Source organism: Prenolepis imparis, unplaced genomic scaffold (assembly GCF_030444845.1).
Source record: "Prenolepis imparis isolate NDT839.2.m4 unplaced genomic scaffold, iyPreImpa1.0 SCAF_3, whole genome shotgun sequence".
Lineage (NCBI taxonomy): Eukaryota > Metazoa > Arthropoda > Insecta > Hymenoptera > Formicidae > Prenolepis > Prenolepis imparis.
In genome coordinates, this window is record NW_028141161.1 from 21,106,176 (window position 1) to 21,120,556 (window position 14,381).

Below are 14,381 nucleotides of genomic sequence, written 5' to 3' on the forward strand. Positions count from 1 at the left end.
AAGCAGTGGTATCAACGCAGAGTACTAGAGAAGGCAGAATCGGAAGAGAGAAAGCAGTTCTCCGAGTCGATCGAGAGAATCTGTTCGCTTGGACTCATGATAACAGCGCAATTATGATTACTATTGATATTGTTGCAGGTTGTTTACACGTAGTAGAGACCCAACGCATCGCGAAACCGCGCTTGACCATCGTCTAACTTTGGGGCAGGAGAGCGTGATAGCTCGGCGTCTAAGCAGTGGTATCAACGCAGAGTACTCGTGAAGGGAGGTCGCGTGATGATGCCCTGTGTATCGTGCTGGCGTAAACGCTGGAGACTCCGGCCGCGGCGGAGACGCCGTTGGAAGCACCGAATATGGACGAGGAGGAGGTGATGGAGGAGGCCTGCTGACCGATATGCGAGGCCGCCCGCGACAGCAACGTCGCCGACGGCCGCCTATAAGGATGATGAACGACCCGCCGATGAACCCGGCGCGATGATGGCTGCTGGAGCTCGAGCTCGCAGCCGCGATATTGCTGTACGCCTGCTGATAGGACTGTCGGAGGATACCGGAGATCGACGCGGACGTCGGGGACGTGACCGACGACGAAGAAGAGGAACTTCGGTCGCTTTGGTGAGGTTGATGATGGAGCTGGTGAGTCACGGCGGTGCGATGCTGCTGCTGCTGCTGGCGATGCTGATGATTGTGGGCGCGCATTGCGCGGAAGTAGTGTTGATAAATACCTGATATAACTGCTTTCTCATCCGCAGAGATGAGGTCGGCCGTACCGGAAGCCGTTGGTGTCACGGACCTTTGTTGCTGTTGCTGCTGGCTGTGATGTTGCTGCTGCTGCTGCTGCTGCTGATGATGATGATGAGCGTGCGTGTGACTCCGGTGATGGTGATGATGATGATGACTCGGTTGCTGCTGCTGTTGCTGCTGCTGCTGAGGATGATGCCGCCGCTGAGACGGCTGTTGCTGCTGAGACAACGTGGCCGCGACGTTGAGCGCCGCGCGATACGAGGCTGCCATGCCAGCGGACAGGGTGACAGCGGACATCTGGCCGTGGGTCGTAGATATCAGACCGCTACCGGAATCCGCGGTGGCCACCACCGCCGCGGCGACCGAGGACGACGCGATGGACGTCGCCGGCGACACGACCGAGGTAGACACGACGTTGGTGGAAACGACGTTGTTGCTGTTGTTGTTGGACGGTGGTACGACCGTCGTCGTCGTCGAGGAAGAGGCAGCGGCGACCGCGATCGCCGCGGTAGCGACCGTGACGGCGGTGATGCCGCTGGAAGCAGCGGTCGCGGATACCGTCGCGGATACACCGCTCCTGCGACCGCTCCTGCGGGAGGCGGACATGGGCGCCGTCGTAGGTGCCGCCGGCGGCGGCAGATTATTGACGAAGGGACTCCTTCTCTCACGCTCGGCGCGTCGATAGTAGCACGGATGGATCATTAGGAGGGGTTCGCCACCGCCGGGCGGCGGTTTCGCCTGGCTCGGCAGCTCGTACTCGACGCTGCAATCCACGTGGAGCGGCTGCGAGTAGTCCTTGTACTCCTTGTAGTTGTTGATGGCCACGGCGGCGGATGCGGTGGTCGCGGTGGCAGCTGCGGCCGCGGCCGCAGCCGCCGTAGCCGCGGCATTCGTCGTCACCGGATTCACGGCGTTCACCGTCGTCGACGACGAGTTGGTGCTGGAGGTGGCGGCGGCGGCAGCGGTGACGACGGTGGCGTCGTCGAGGCCGGTAGACGTCGCCGGCAGCACTGTCTGCCCGGCCACCCCGGCGACGGACGACGCGACGGCACTGCTGCCGAGATGGTGATGATGATGATGATGATGGTGATGATGATGGTGATGGTGGCCGTGTCCGTGGTGCACGGCGGCACCTATCACCACTTCCTTCTCGTAGCAGGCGGCGGCCATGTTGTCGGGTACTTCCTCCTCCTCCTACTATCCGGGTTTCCGCCGGTGCGCCGCCGTCCCTTCTTGCACGACCGGCGCTGACGACCCACGATAACCCACGATGTCGAACGCTAGGCCTTCATGACGCGGGATGACGACTCTGGTGATGATTTTCGCCAGCGACGGTGGAGTGGTTCGCTGTTGCCGGCGTCGTCTCGGCCGACGTTTCGACGTCGCTCCGTCGTCGAAGCGCGTCGCGCGAAGAGGAGAGATCGGTTGACGACTATCTCGTCGTGCTCGAGAAGTTCCTATGCTTGCCGATGACGACGATGACGGGGACAAAGTTGTCAGGGTGGTCAGCGACCACCACAGTGACGGTACTCCCCGACTATATTCATGCAATCACGAGCGAGCCGGGGAATAAGATAATAGCTCATCGCCGCGGTATCAGCCTTAACCAAGGGTTGGACCAAGAGGATATATCCAACACCGAGGAAAAGCTTTCGAGAGAAGTCCAGCGCAAAGTAAGCAAAGAGAGATTTAACGTTTTTCTGTCTCTTATTTCCAACAAAAAGCTCGTCTTAACGTGCCAATTACATACGGAGGCCCCGGTTATTAATCCCCGGTGTTTAATGCTCGCTTATCCAGAACGGTCGGTCTCCTCTCTCGTCCAGCACCGTTCGCTGTCAGGACCACCCGTCGTCCTGCAGCCCTCTCTTCCTTGCTCCCCTACCTTCCTCCTTTCTCACTCTTTCTCCCTTTCCTTCCGTCTTCCTCTTTCTCTTTTCGTCTTTCCTCGTCTTCCCCCCGTCTTTCACGCGTGCTTCACTTCACTGTTACAGAGGCTGCTCCAGGGCCCTCCGGGGTCGCGGATACCCGGTCGCCGTCGACGCCCCGCCGCCGCCCCGCTTGCGAATTCAGTCCCGGCCGCGTGTCACCTTGTCGGCGGGGCCCTCCGTGAAGCCGCGTGGCGTAACCGTGGGAAACGTCAGGGTGTAACAGCGATAGCGTATCGTCGGGGTGTATCGTCGGGCCCGAGCCGACGTCCGACTGACTTGACTGGGCGTAGTAACGTGCGGCTCGCTCGGCCGCGTCCGCGTATATGTGTCTGTGCTTGATGCGCGTATCTGTGTGCGTATGCGCCGACGTTATACGCGGCGCGGCGTCTATATCGCGCGACGCATGGGTCCCCGGTCTCGTTCCGCCTCCTCGAGAATCGTCTCTCTCTCTCTCTCTCTCTCTCACACACACATATATACACACTCTTTCTCTCTTTCTCCCTTTTCACCCCTGTCTCTTTCTTTTAATATACGAATATACGTGCACTTTAATAATCGCGAAAACTCCGATATGACGGTGCCACCCCCGGTGCGATTCGTTTCGCTCGTAAGGACGTGCGGGCACGTCCCACCGTGACGTTTGTGTGTATGTGTGTATGTGTGTATGTGTGTATGTATGTATGTATGTATGTATGTATGTATGTATGTATGTATGTATGTATGTATGTATGTATGTATGTATGTATGTATGTGCGGTCTGCGCGCGCGTGCGTGCACGAACGTGACGTATACTTGCACGTGTGTGTTATGTATGTATATGTGTGCGCAACGCAAGCAGGTGAACGGCGCGACTCGATCGTCGCGCACAGGCAGCCGAGCTGCGACTGAAAGCAGAGTTCCTAGGGGATCCTCGACGGGCTCCCCTCCCGAATGAAGCGAATTGCATTCGCCGGCAGTTCGCGCGGATGGTCGATCGTCGGGCGGGCTAATGCCGGGTTTACACCGGCTCCGGAAATGACGAGGTCCAAATTTTTTTTTCTCTTGGGAAATATATATCTATTCATTCATAAGTGCGCTTTAAAATTGATCCATTTTTTTTATTTGAATGTATACTTGTACGTGCATTTTGAAAAGAAATTCGATATCTCGAAATGCTAATAAATCGATTTGCCAATTAACAATTTTTAAAAAATTTAATTTTTTCACAATATAATAATTTTTATCTACCTTTGCTTTACTTATATCTTTTTTATATTATTTACAAAACGAGACATATCGAAATAATTATGTATAATTTCCACAAACAAATAAAAAAATAAGATTTATAATTCTTTATACATTGCATTTTATGCATCTAAATCTAAAGTGAAATAGGTGTATATGAAAATAGAATAGGTGTAAAACTTAAAAATATTGCAAAAATAGAAGATTTTATTTTATAAAGAAATTTTATAAAAATACAGCGGAAAAAACAAGGATTTTTTAATTATCTATATAATTATCTTGGAGGAGAGAGAAAGAGATTCTAAGGCCGGTTCGATTTTGCAGATTCCGCAGACTCAGATGACAGCACTGCGTCCCTATCAAAGGCCGGCGCTACCTATCAAAGGCACGTGAAGGCGAGTGAAATCAGACGCCACCGTGCAAGCGCATCGTGCGTAAGTACCGCGTATACTCCCTCCCCTTATTTGCGTATACCTATTGTTCGATACCAAGATCGATATGACTGCCGAGGCACCGCTTCCGTGTAAGATGCATTACTTAGATATTTCCATGTTAGTACATTCATTATATCACATAGACGCGACTTAAGGTTAGCCCGTGAAACATAACCTCTACGCATGCTTCTCAAATTGTATCCTTACATCATAATCGAGTGCTATCGAGTGAATGATGCAATTCTGCGTTACGAAGAAAGAATTCCTCTTTGTATGTTGCTTGTAAAAAAAAGTAGATAAAAATAGATTTACATCGAGTGATAATTTTTGTTGCAAAGTGCATCGCGAATTTGCATTTAATTCATCGATTCTCAAGAATGTTTAGTCATTCTTTTCAATTAAAATGTGTATTTTCTTCTAGTTGCACGGTCCTTAGTAATTTCGAAAAGTTTATAACAAAATTTGACAATCAAGAAATTGCACTTTTTTACGTAACACGATAAAATGTGCAAATAAACTGTATCTGTTTTCTATTTCTGTTTTTAGAAAACATCCATTCCGTCCTGGTCTGGAAATAACTCCCGTATATCTGAAGAAGAACATTCTCGAAGCCGTTCGGCAGTTTTGCGGTGAGGAGGGAGCCAAGAGTCCGATAGACATTTTAAAATTCAACCCTACGAAGCGTAGATTTATTTTGCGCTGTCCATCTAACGCTTATACACGGCTACGAGCCTCCTTGACTTTAGCCACCAAATACGAAAGCGAGACTTGCGTGTACACGATACACCGAGCATCGAGGAATTTACTGTCCTTCACAGCTGACAGTAGAACGTTTAACCACGGAGAGGTAGTCTAAGGATATATTAATCATGCCGTTAATTCGCAAGGAGGGCAAGGACACCATTATTTTCGCATCCAAGGAGGACCACGCGGCACCCAGCAAGATCAGTTTGCCGGATCCGGAACCTAGTCCTGGTCTACTGTTGCCTAACGGTGAGATCAACTGGAATTGCCCGTGTCTAGGTGGTATGGCGACTGGGCCGTGTGGATTAGAGTTCCGCGAGGCTTTCTCCTGTTTCCATTACTCGACTGCGGATCCGAAGGGCTCCGACTGTCGTAAGGTATTCGAAACGATGCAGGACTGCATGTTGCAGTACCCGGCCTTGTACGAGAGCAGAGGCGCACCTACAGACGATCTGGACGACGAGGAGGAGATGGATGAAGAAGCGGACAAGAAGTCGTTCGCTTCCAGCGAGGAGAAGAGAAAGGCAATAGCTAGTCAGGACGATATATTGGAGGCGACAACCGAAAAGAGAGTGAATACTTCGAGTACGAAGCAAGAAGTGGAGCGAGCCAAGACTAACTGAACTGATGTCACTTACACTTCACATACTTCGCTGTTTCAAGGTGATATTATAGTGTCTTCTTTCTCTTCTATTAATGAATATTTAATGTTTTTTTCGAGAAGGCACGATTTCACGCCTTGTCATATTGCGGTGTTGGTAGTATTTGCAACATGCGTTTTTGTAACGTATGAATAATGAGACTTAAAATGTGAAAGATCTCTCTATCTTGAACAAAAGTGACGTAGGAGATAAGTAGAAAAGACAAGGAACGCGCATCAACTATTTCTGATATTTCATAAAATTATTAGATCAAAGCCTAGAGAGGTTAAATTTAAAAAGCGTGTTTGCATCGAGTGATTAGTGGATGTACGGTAAGTCTGGGTAGTCAACTGTGCAGTAAAAAGTTGTTCAAAGATTTTATGTTAGTCTGTTATTAAAAAAATCTTATTAATTCTGTCGCTCTAATTTCTTCCTTGCGACTCTTTAAGGCCTAGTGTACTTGTCCTTTATGCATTTATTACTTTGTTTTATAATAATAATAAATGATTAATTTTTGGCAAGTTTTTATTTCATGAAAAATACATATTGACAGGAATAAATAATGAATAAAAAAATCTTAAAATCTCTGAGCACTATATGTTTGCATGAATCATAATAAGAATTGCGATACTATTAATCAGAAGTAGTTATATTCATAAAAGAAGAAGTATACATTCAGTACAGTAAAATACATTAAAATCATAAAATTACATAATGTTTATTGTCAAATTATTAATGTTGATTAGTTAAAAAGACACAAATTGTTTTTATTATAAATCATTCTTTAATTCGTTATATATATTCTTTCAAAACAATTTTATTTATTTTAAAATAATTATAATTATAAATGCACTCTTTCAAAACTTATCCTGCATAATTATATGATGCAGCTATAATTTACAGAATATAATTATTGAAATAGTCTCTCGCAAATAACTGTAGCATTTTGAAGTTAACAATTTAAGCAATTCTTCTTCTATCTGTAAACTGATTTAATCAAACTAAATTTATCAATCTTGCATTATGAAAGTACTATATCTATATATATATAGTTTGTATTAGAAGATTACAATTCCTACACTTTATTTCTTTTCGCTCTTCGAAACCATTTCTTTTTCATTTATTTATACAGGGTAGATAATAAGATTTCACTACCTTTTCAAAACTCTAATATTTAAATTAAATGTAGAAAATAAGTAAATAAATAAATATATATATATTTATTTATTTTCTACATTTAATTTAAATATTCGAGTATATATATTTATATATATATATACATATATATTTTCTACATTAAATTTAAATGTATATTAAATATATATATATATATATACTTAATTTATACTTAATATATATATATATATTAAGAGTATAAATTAAATTATATATATATATATATATATATATATATATATATATATATAAAAAGAAATTAGAATACGGATTCGTGCGCTTTTCTACGTTCAAAGTTCCGCGCGTTTCCTGACATGCGCGATAGCTTCCGCGACACGCCGTCAGATGGCGAAACACTCGCGGATGTCGCGTGACGTCAATCGCGCTCCTCCCCCTCCGTTCTCCATTCCGCTCGCGCGATCGTGTATGTACTACCTTAATACCAGCGTCGCGCGGAGATTCATCAAGTGTATATCAGCATAATAATAGCGCTACCGCGTTTGTCAGTGACTATACGCTGCAGCATCAGGCGCGTCGCGTTTGTAACGCGACGATACACAAGTACACGCGAGATCATGAATACATCGGTATCTATTCCCTCGCCGGAACGCGACGTTGTCCGTCTTTCAATTCGCGGTGCAACGCGTTGAACGGTAGTGACACGCGCGCATCGATCCCGATACCGACGCCGAGATAGACAAACAAGGGGAGAGAGTGAGAGAGAGAAAAGAAGTGATCAGCGACGAGTAGAGTGCAGTGAGAACGAACGAGGTTTACGTCGACCGATAAAAAAAAAAGGAAACTGAAGCTTTCTTTCGCGAGAAACGCACGCGCCGGATACGTTCCTTGGCAGTGACCGAGAGTGTCCCGGTTTTGTGCGCTGGGTGTAACGTCCCTTCGTCATATATCTCTCTCACTCGTCGTGGCTCATCATGGACACTTATAGAAAGGAGAAGAAGCACAAGGAGAAGAGGAGGTGAGTCTGTATTTTCGGATCGCGACCGTATGAATCCGGTCGCGATGATAAGTTCTGTCGTCCGAGTATATATCGCCGACACAATAATATTGCTCATAAAATTGACAAAGTTCAGGACAAAAAGAGAGGGAGAGGGGGGAGAGAGAGAACGACGGGCATATTTGACGCAATCGCTCCGCTTCTTTGCTTTGATATCGGACCCATCCTCTCTCTCTCTCTCTCTCTCTCTCTCTCTCTCTCTCTCTCTCTCTCTCTCTCTCTCTCTCTCTCTCTCTCTCTCTCTTCTTTCTTTTTCTCTCTCTCTCTCTCTCTCTCTCTCTCTCTCTCTCTCTTTCTTTCTTTTCTTCTTTGTCTCGATCCCGCGCTCTATCTCGCTCGCACTTCCCTGCGGCTACTATCGCCGTCTCTCTCTAGCACCACGTGACCCGTGTCATATGTCTTCGTCACTCTCGCGAGGGCTTTAATCAGACCTCCCGTTTCCTCTCTCTGTTTCAAAATCTTCCTTTGCTTTAAATTTGTTTAAACAGAGAAAAGAGGTCCTAAGCAAGATTTTTTTCCATTATTTGATATTACTTTTTTATACTTTTGTTCGCTCTAATATTATTTATGATAGTCATTACAATCGTTTTTTATACTTTGAGGAATTATGACTTGTGGCTAACTTGATAAAATTTATTCGACTTCTCTCTCTCCCTCTCCCTCTCTCTCTCTCTCTCTCTCTCTCTCTCTCTCTCTCTCTCTCTCTCTCTCTCTCTCTTTCTCTCTCTCTCTCTTTCTCTCTCTCTCTCTTTCTCTCTCTCTCTCTCTCTCTCTCTCTCTTTCTTTACTTATATATGTGTATATATATATATATATATGTTCATTTATATCACAATTTATTTACCTTTTTACAGCTGAATATAGAAACGTAAATAAATTTTCTCTGTTATTTTGTTTGTTTCAAAGTTTAGAGAGAGAGAGGGGGGAGGGAATAATGTATATCTAGTTTATTTCTTTAAAAATCTAAATCAATTATGGAAAAATATAACCATACATATATATGTTTAATACCATCGGGAGAAACTTTTCTCTGTCTCTCTCACTCTTATTTTTTTTCTCTCACATGACTTTCTAACGGTATGCTGGTATGCGAACACTTTTTATGTCATATAATTTCAGACCATAAACGTAGGCCAAATGTTTTTTCAAACGTTTACAAATATTTTCGATAGGATCATTGTTAATTTTTTTTAATTGCCAATTATTTTTTTATTTTCTTATATTCGATTTATATTTAAATTATAATTAATATTTTAATATCTCAGCACTACAATTTTCCCGGAATATTCCGTGTATTCGTCCTAATTTATTTGATAAATGCAGGGACATTATCTATTTCGTTATAGTGTCGAATCTTGTTGATATACTCAATTTTTATCAAAGAATAAATAGCGGAACAACGTGCCGCTATTATACGATTCCGATCAAATATTTTTTAAGTAAAAAGATAAAACTACTTGTCATTTCCTTCTGAGTCAGATATAATTTATCGATTTTATTAACCTGTTTAATGTATCATGAAATGAGGACGTGTTATTTTATTTTAAGAAGAAACAAATATTTGGATATGACATTACGATTGAAAATTGCAAAATCGAAATGTCGCTCCGATACTTATACTTTCAATTGTGCGATTTTTGCATCAATATACTTTTTCAACGAAAAGATAAAAATGTTTCCTTCTGATAATATGCTTTGTAGAATTCTATAAATAATTTATGAAATAAGGTCAGTCGTGCCATTATTATTATTATTGTTATAAAAAATCCGACTCGACGACATCGCTCGTAAACGCTTCTCAAGCAGAAGTTAATTTTTTTATCGCCCGGATAGCTGCGTCTATGACTGCGCTAATTCTCATATAATTAAGATAGAGCGACCCAACACTTTACTCGTAACTCATATCTACACCGATCTATTTCGTAAGAACGTATAATGGAAAATTTCTACGATTGTACCCTAACCGTAATCAACAATTCAAAGTTCAAATACTATCCGATTTAAGTATATCTCTTTTTTTATATATACTAAAATATTACAAAGCGCACATTACATGTCCTCTATGAATTTTCTTTGTTATATATTTTAATAGTATTATAATTATAATAATATAATATAATTATAAAAATATTATTATAATAATTACAATATTATTATAATAATATAATAATATTATAATAGTATTATAATTATAATATATATAATATATTATATGTATAATATTAAAAAACTCCAAAGTTAAAACGAGAAATGTCTTTGCCGATGCAAAAGTCCAATCGATGCATAACAACACATCACATTTAATCTACATAATTTATCTATAAATTAATAATCGTTAAGATTAAACATATTACCTTTTTTTTTTTTAAGATTATCTCTGCGATTATCTTTTGCATTTATTATGTATCAATATTAATCGATTCAATAATCATGAATTAATCGTCCAGTTGCATTATTTAAATTTGATTTTTTTTTAAAGTCAGAGTAAATTCATCGAACATTTCGGGCCATTATTTTATCATGGTTTTGCGATCGCATTATTAAATACGAACAAAAGCATATTTTACAAGATACTGGCTAATTTAGAAAAAAAAGAAACATTTATAGAAAAACCCGGTCCATCGAGAATGCTTTTGTCACGTGAAGAATTCCCGCAAGCATTTTTGCGTCGCGCAAAAATAACTATTTGGCTCGTAGATTATAAGGAAATGATGAACGGGGTCACATGATAACCATCAGAGCGAACGGTCATGGCAAGATCAGCGAAAATTGTCACGTTCGCCATGTATCGGTAGGACGTTTTAGGCGGCAAAAGATATCTCGATTTACGTGTAAGCTCTATCATAGAGGACTTCCCAAAGTATAATAATAGCAACGTCTGTGTCATCATTATTATTTGACCCTTTTGCATGCACTTTCCGTTACGTAGGCCATAAATTAGGCAAGGAAGCCCAGATTTTTCATTATTGCAACATTAATTTTTTATATATGTACAAGCAAGAAAGAGAGAAAGTTTCTTTTTGCATATCTGACTTACGAAACCTTTGATCCACGTCTTAGACTTTCCCTCGCGTGCGCAAGGTATATTTTGTGACACCGCATATAAAATACGTTTATTTAATTTTACAGTGTAAATTGAGTAAATTGAGACAGTAGAAATGCCATTTTTCGTAGAATTTCAATTTGCGAGCATTGAAATCGACATTTAATTAAGTTATCAGGTGATAGAGTAAAAAGAATTCGATTATTTAAATCTCAGTAATTTAAATCTATATAATTAAATTTTTTTCTTTATTAAGGCTCCTGGCTCCTTTCCGACCATGTCGAAATCGTGACGTCAGAGGCGAGAAAACACGCTAAAATTTCTTAGATGCCATTTCGAAATAAAAAAATATTTCGATGAAACAGCACTTCAGATGGCCTTAGTACACTCTTAAAAAACTCCGAAAACTATCCTTTCCCCTTTATAATCAATCAACAGCTGTAAAATGTAATATTATGAAGCCCAGTCCGTCTGGTCTTTGCACATGCGCAGTCATTCCGCATGTCAAAGTCTGATATCTCAATCATTTTACAGATGTTGATTGATTATAAAGGGAAAAGGACAGTTTTCGGGGGTTTTTAAGGGTGTGCTAAAGCCATCTGAAGTGCTGCTTAATCGAAATATCTTTTCATTAAAAAATGGCATCTAAGAATTTTCAGCGTGTGCTTTCTCGCCTCTGACGTCACAATCCAATATGGCCGCGGTGAGCACCCAGGAGCCTTAAATCTTTACATTTGTCGAGTTTACTTTAATATCCATAAAAGAGATACATCATTATATTATTAAATTCAATTATATCGCCAAGACAATTTTATTTATTTCGCAGCCAATGAGAGATTTTTTATTTTGTTGAATTTAGTCGAAATTTACATATTATAAATAAGTCTGCTAGAATTAATTACGAAAGAAATTAATATTAGAATTGCCCCCACGTGTTTTCCATTAATCCGACACAACGTAAAGTATCTATCAATATGTCAATAAAAAAATATTACAATACGCCTCGTCGAATGATCGGCAATGAAGGGATAGATAAGAGGGGGAAGCAGAGATTACTATGTCAATTAAAGCGCATCTACTATGACAGTTATTTCTTTGTATTAAATGATGATAAGCGAGGGGAGCGAGCTCTCTTCGCTCCGGGCTAGATACTTCGCTGGCATGTGTCTGTCTACAGGGCATTTCATTTTTATTGGCGTTATTTATATATACATCAAAGACAGAGGTTTTCTCGAGGTTGATCTTTCCTCAACGAAAACGGTGAGGTAGTCCTGGTTTTAGTAATTAGCAAAGGAGTTTAGTAATTAGATAAGGAGAGGCTTTCTAATCTTGTTGATTATTGCAAACTTTCAAGTTAATCTTAAGTGGAGTTTACTTCAGTGGGATTTCAATTTTTTTGTCTTTTTATCTTTTATAGAGATATAACCAATTTTTCATCATCGCGAAAAGTTGCGGTATATGATAATTTTCCTTGATACTTTCGCTAATGAAAAAGCAGTTTCAAGGACTTTATCATCAAAATTTGATTCGCCAAAAGTGAAACACTCTATATATACCGCGATGATTATATAGCGTGCATATACGAAGACAGACAGTGGCCTTCTGGAAAATTTTCGTCCCGAATTAATCATATGCATACTTTAAAAGTATAAACAGCTTACAAAAACTTGTTGGATTTAATTTCAATAGTAAATATCTCGAAAAAATGTTTTGAGAAGTTAGTAAATCTACTCGTAGTAAATTTACTCTTCGTTTATAAAAGTATCAATATTATAAGAAATTTAGAACTTGATTTAGCAGACGTTTCACGATTTTTATTCCTTTTATCGCCAAAATAGAAAATAAAAAATTTCAGAAAGATAAAAAATTTGATATATTGATAATTTTTTTCCTACTTATTTATACTGGGCATTTTTTTGTCTATTCGTCATTTCAATTATAATTTTTATTAATGCATGTTAGGCCTGAAAACAAAATAATTAAATAAATAATACAAACATGCGTCAATCATTTTTAGACATTTGTCAGTTTGTTCCTTCTTGATAAGTAGAATTCATTATTTTTTATCGAGAATTGATTAGATGTAATGTTAATAGATAGTATTTTTTTAAATCGAAGATTAAAAATATCGAATAAAATGAAAAATACGCGCGTGTCATCGAATTTGGATGGAAGATAATCGCGGTTTGAACAAACCGTTACGCATCACTCTATAAAAGTCCAGAGAAACCGCGTTACTTCCTGTCCAGACGAGTTTCATACCTTCTTAAATGTTCAATTCAGGTCTCCCTTTCACAAAATTGATACGAATTATTGTATCATATCGATGTCACATCCGAAAATATTTATAAATAGTTATCTTATCCACGAAAGTTTCGTTAAATAAAAGAGCGAAATATTCATTAAAAACTCGTAAAAATGTTAATGAAAAACATCTGTCGAAAGTATATGATTAAATCGCGGCATCGATTGTTCACAAATTAATTTTCCCAGAGTAGCATTTCCATTTCCGTAATTGCGTCATATGCGAGGATTACGCGAGCGCGACTCAAATTCATGCATTATTATTACTCATGATTCATGATTGCGTCTATTGTTGCGGAGTAACTTGCCCGATGCGGCGAGAAAACGCTGGATATTTAAACCGCGCGATCTTTTATATCGTACAATGGTTTCTTTTGTTCTTGTCTCCGCGCGCGCGATTTCGCCGGGGATCGCGTTATCTTCCATGATAGGAACGTTCGCGATTACGGCCGATCATCGTGCATTCAAATTACCGGAAAGTCATTAGACACGCGATCACGTGGAGTGGGTCATATATATTTTACTGCTTAAAAGATAAAATGAAATAAAATTCTCTGATTATATATAATTTATTTGTATCAAAAATTGTTCTTTAACCTGAAATTTGTGGAGTTTTTTAATTTCATTTTATTAATACGTATGTAATTAGAACAGAATAGATAATTGAATAATTGCAAAAAGGAATTGTGTGTTTTCGATCTTTTGTAATTTACTATTTTTCCGAAAATAATTTTGTAAACCTTAGTCGGATAAATTATTTTATTCCTTGTTCTATTTACACGGCTTTAATCGCAAAAATCAGAAACTGCGTGCTACAAAATGTAAATGTAGGTATGTTAATTGTTTTGTTTTTCTCCTTTTTTTTTTTTCTTCGTTCTCCTTTAATCGGTGTCTTTTTCAATGCGAATAAAACATCGCTATCGTGTTCTGAAAATTCTATCTTTAATCTATTTCTATATGGTTACTTTTTCAAAAATTTTTTATGACAAATTACTTTTTCTTATGCTGCAAAAATATCAATCGTTCTTACATATGTAAGCAGTCATCACTGTGTTACATATTACTATAGTTATCATCTATGAAAAACAAAATTTGCTCTTTAATCTCAAATACAAATATTTGTAATTTTGA

At 40.1% G+C, this 14,381-nt stretch overlaps 4 protein-coding genes across 5 annotated transcripts in view; 3 read left to right on the top strand and 1 right to left on the bottom strand.

Moving 5' to 3' along the window:
* LOC145934164 (ribonuclease P protein subunit p14-like) overlaps positions 1-5,183 on the top strand; it is a 38,452-nt gene extending 33,269 nt beyond the window's left edge. Inside the window, exons 4-5 of one of the 2 annotated variants that reach the window (XR_014425000.1) lie at positions 4,218-4,327; positions 4,874-5,015. Coding sequence is in view for 1 of the 2 variants with exons in the window: in XM_083034506.1 (XP_082890632.1) it covers positions 4,392-4,444; positions 4,874-5,183 (363 nt within the window). In the remaining variant the exon portion in view is untranslated. Of the gene's footprint in view, positions 1-4,217; positions 4,445-4,873 lie in introns of those variants that run through there. The other variant, XM_083034506.1, reaches the window with a different exon arrangement.
* Positions 230-3,644, bottom strand: LOC145934351 (uncharacterized). The gene is given in 2 exon segments (XM_083034711.1): positions 230-456; positions 459-3,644. Coding segments are annotated over 2 exon segments (1,680 nt in total). The 5' UTR covers positions 1,912-3,644.
* Positions 5,184-5,196: 13 nt separating the features above from the next.
* On the top strand, positions 5,197-6,228 carry LOC145934163 (mitochondrial intermembrane space import and assembly protein 40-B). The gene has a single exon (XM_083034504.1). The coding sequence runs from the start codon at positions 5,197-5,199 to the stop codon at positions 5,692-5,694; it is 498 nt and encodes a 165-aa protein (XP_082890630.1). The 3' UTR covers positions 5,695-6,228.
* Positions 6,229-7,297: 1,069 nt separating this feature from the next.
* Sima (HIF-1 transcription factor component sima) overlaps positions 7,298-14,381 on the top strand; it is a 45,319-nt gene continuing 38,235 nt past the window's right edge. Inside the window, exon 1 of the mRNA XM_083034429.1 lies at positions 7,298-7,864. Coding sequence (XP_082890555.1) covers positions 7,821-7,864 — 44 coding nt within the window. The 5' untranslated portion in view covers positions 7,298-7,820. The remainder of the gene's footprint in view (positions 7,865-14,381) is intronic.